This window comes from Dipodomys ordii, unplaced genomic scaffold (genome assembly GCF_000151885.1).
Source record: "Dipodomys ordii isolate 6190 unplaced genomic scaffold, Dord_2.0 Scaffold1000008288, whole genome shotgun sequence".
In the NCBI taxonomy this organism is placed as follows: domain Eukaryota; kingdom Metazoa; phylum Chordata; class Mammalia; order Rodentia; family Heteromyidae; genus Dipodomys; species Dipodomys ordii.
The window spans coordinates 1-1,617 of NW_012291905.1; the positions used below are offsets into that span (position 1 = coordinate 1).

Sequence of the window (1,617 nt, forward strand, 5' to 3'; positions counted from 1 at the left end):
GGCCCCCCGGGCCCCCCTGCTCCGTCAGGGCCCCCAGGCTTCCTACCTCCCTTGTCCCGCCAGGGGCACCCGCGAACCCCGCGGCCCGGCGCCACTTCGTTGTTATCGAGGAGGGCGGTGAGCGGGGCCAACGAGTGCCCCGGCACTTTGCCCTTCCAGAGCCCGCGCATGGTGTGACGCGGGACCCGGCTGCGGGACCGGCAGCGCGTGGTGCATTGGGACGTGCGCGGAGCAAGCGACGCCGCGCGCCTGCTGGACATGAACTCGGCGGGCGAGCAGCGCGTGTACCGCGCCCGCGACCTCGACCGGCTGCTGCTAGCGCCCTCCGCCTTCCTCGACGGCAACTTCTCGCTGCTCATCCGCGGTGTGGATCCGGGAGGCCGGGGTGGGGGGGGGGCGGGACGAGGGACGGGACCGTGTGGACGGAGGGGGGGACGGGGGCCAGGATGGCGGGACGGAGGTCCGGGCCCCGGGTCTGCGCGCGCAGCTCACGCGGGGCTTCTCCCGTCGCCCCGCAGCGGTGGAGGACAGTGACGCGGGGCTGTACACCTGCAACCTGCACCACCACTACTGCCACCTGGACGAGAGGCTGGCCATCCGCCTGGACGTCACGGACGACCGTGAGCAGGCCCGCCCCCCCGCCCCGAGCCCGCCCCCCCCGCCCCGAGCTCGCGCGGGCGCTGACCCCCGCTCCCCCGTCCCGCCCGCAGCCCGCGAGGCGCACGCGCACTGGGACGGTGAGAGGGAGGTGCTGCGGGCCGCCCGCGGAGCGCCGGCCCTGCTGCGCTGCGTGAACCGCGCGCCGGTGTGGACCGACCGGCACCTGGAGGAGGCGCAGCAGGTGGTGCACTGGGACCGGCAGCCGCCCGGGGTGCCGCACGACCGCGCCGACCGCCTGCTGGACCTGTACGCGTCCGGGGAGCGCCGCGCCTACGGGCCGCCGGGGCTGCGCGGGCGCGCGGCCGTGCGCGCCGACGCCTTCGCGCGCGGGGACTTCTCGCTGCGCATCGCCGCGCTGGAGCCGGCCGACGCGGGCACCTACTCCTGCCACCTGCACCACCACTACTGCGGCCTGCACGAGCGCCGCGTCTTCCACCTGCGCGTGCGCGAGCCGCCCGCGGGGCCGCCGCCCGACCCCGGCCACGGCTCGGGCGCGGGCCCGGCCCCGGACCCCACCCTGGCGCGGGGCCGCAGCGTCATCCACGTCGTCGTCCCCGAGGGCCGGGCCCACTTCTTCCAGCAGCTGGGCTACGTGCTGGCCACACTGCTGCTCTTCATCCTGCTGCTCATCACCGCGGTCCTGGTCACGCGCCAGCGCCGGCGCGGGGATGAAGAGGGGCGGAAAGCGGTATAAATTAAACATATTAAAAGGATGATTGGGAATGAGTAGAATATGATGGTGATCTTGCTGATAGACCCACTTACCTGGATGCGTAATAAATCTTTGTATATGCGACTAAGCCAGGAGTCATTATCAGCGCTCAATGCCCTTTTTACTTACCTCGCTGATAATCTCAACACCTGTCCTCAGAAAATCTTCCACGAAGCCCTATGGCCTGATTTTGAAATCTTTTTTATGAATTGGCTGGAGAGTACGAACACCCCTATTCATGTTAT

General features: G+C 70.4%; 1 protein-coding gene across 1 annotated transcript; it reads left to right on the forward strand.

Moving 5' to 3' along the window:
• Nucleotides 1-63: 63 nt before the first annotated feature.
• On the forward strand, nucleotides 64-1,348 carry Mxra8 (matrix-remodelling associated 8; the record flags this gene model as incomplete). The annotated part of the gene is given in 3 exon segments (XM_013037685.1): nucleotides 64-364; nucleotides 519-620; nucleotides 711-1,348. Coding segments are annotated over 3 exon segments (1,041 nt in total), but the record flags the coding sequence as incomplete, so codon positions are not given.
• Nucleotides 1,349-1,617: the final 269 nt, after the last annotated feature.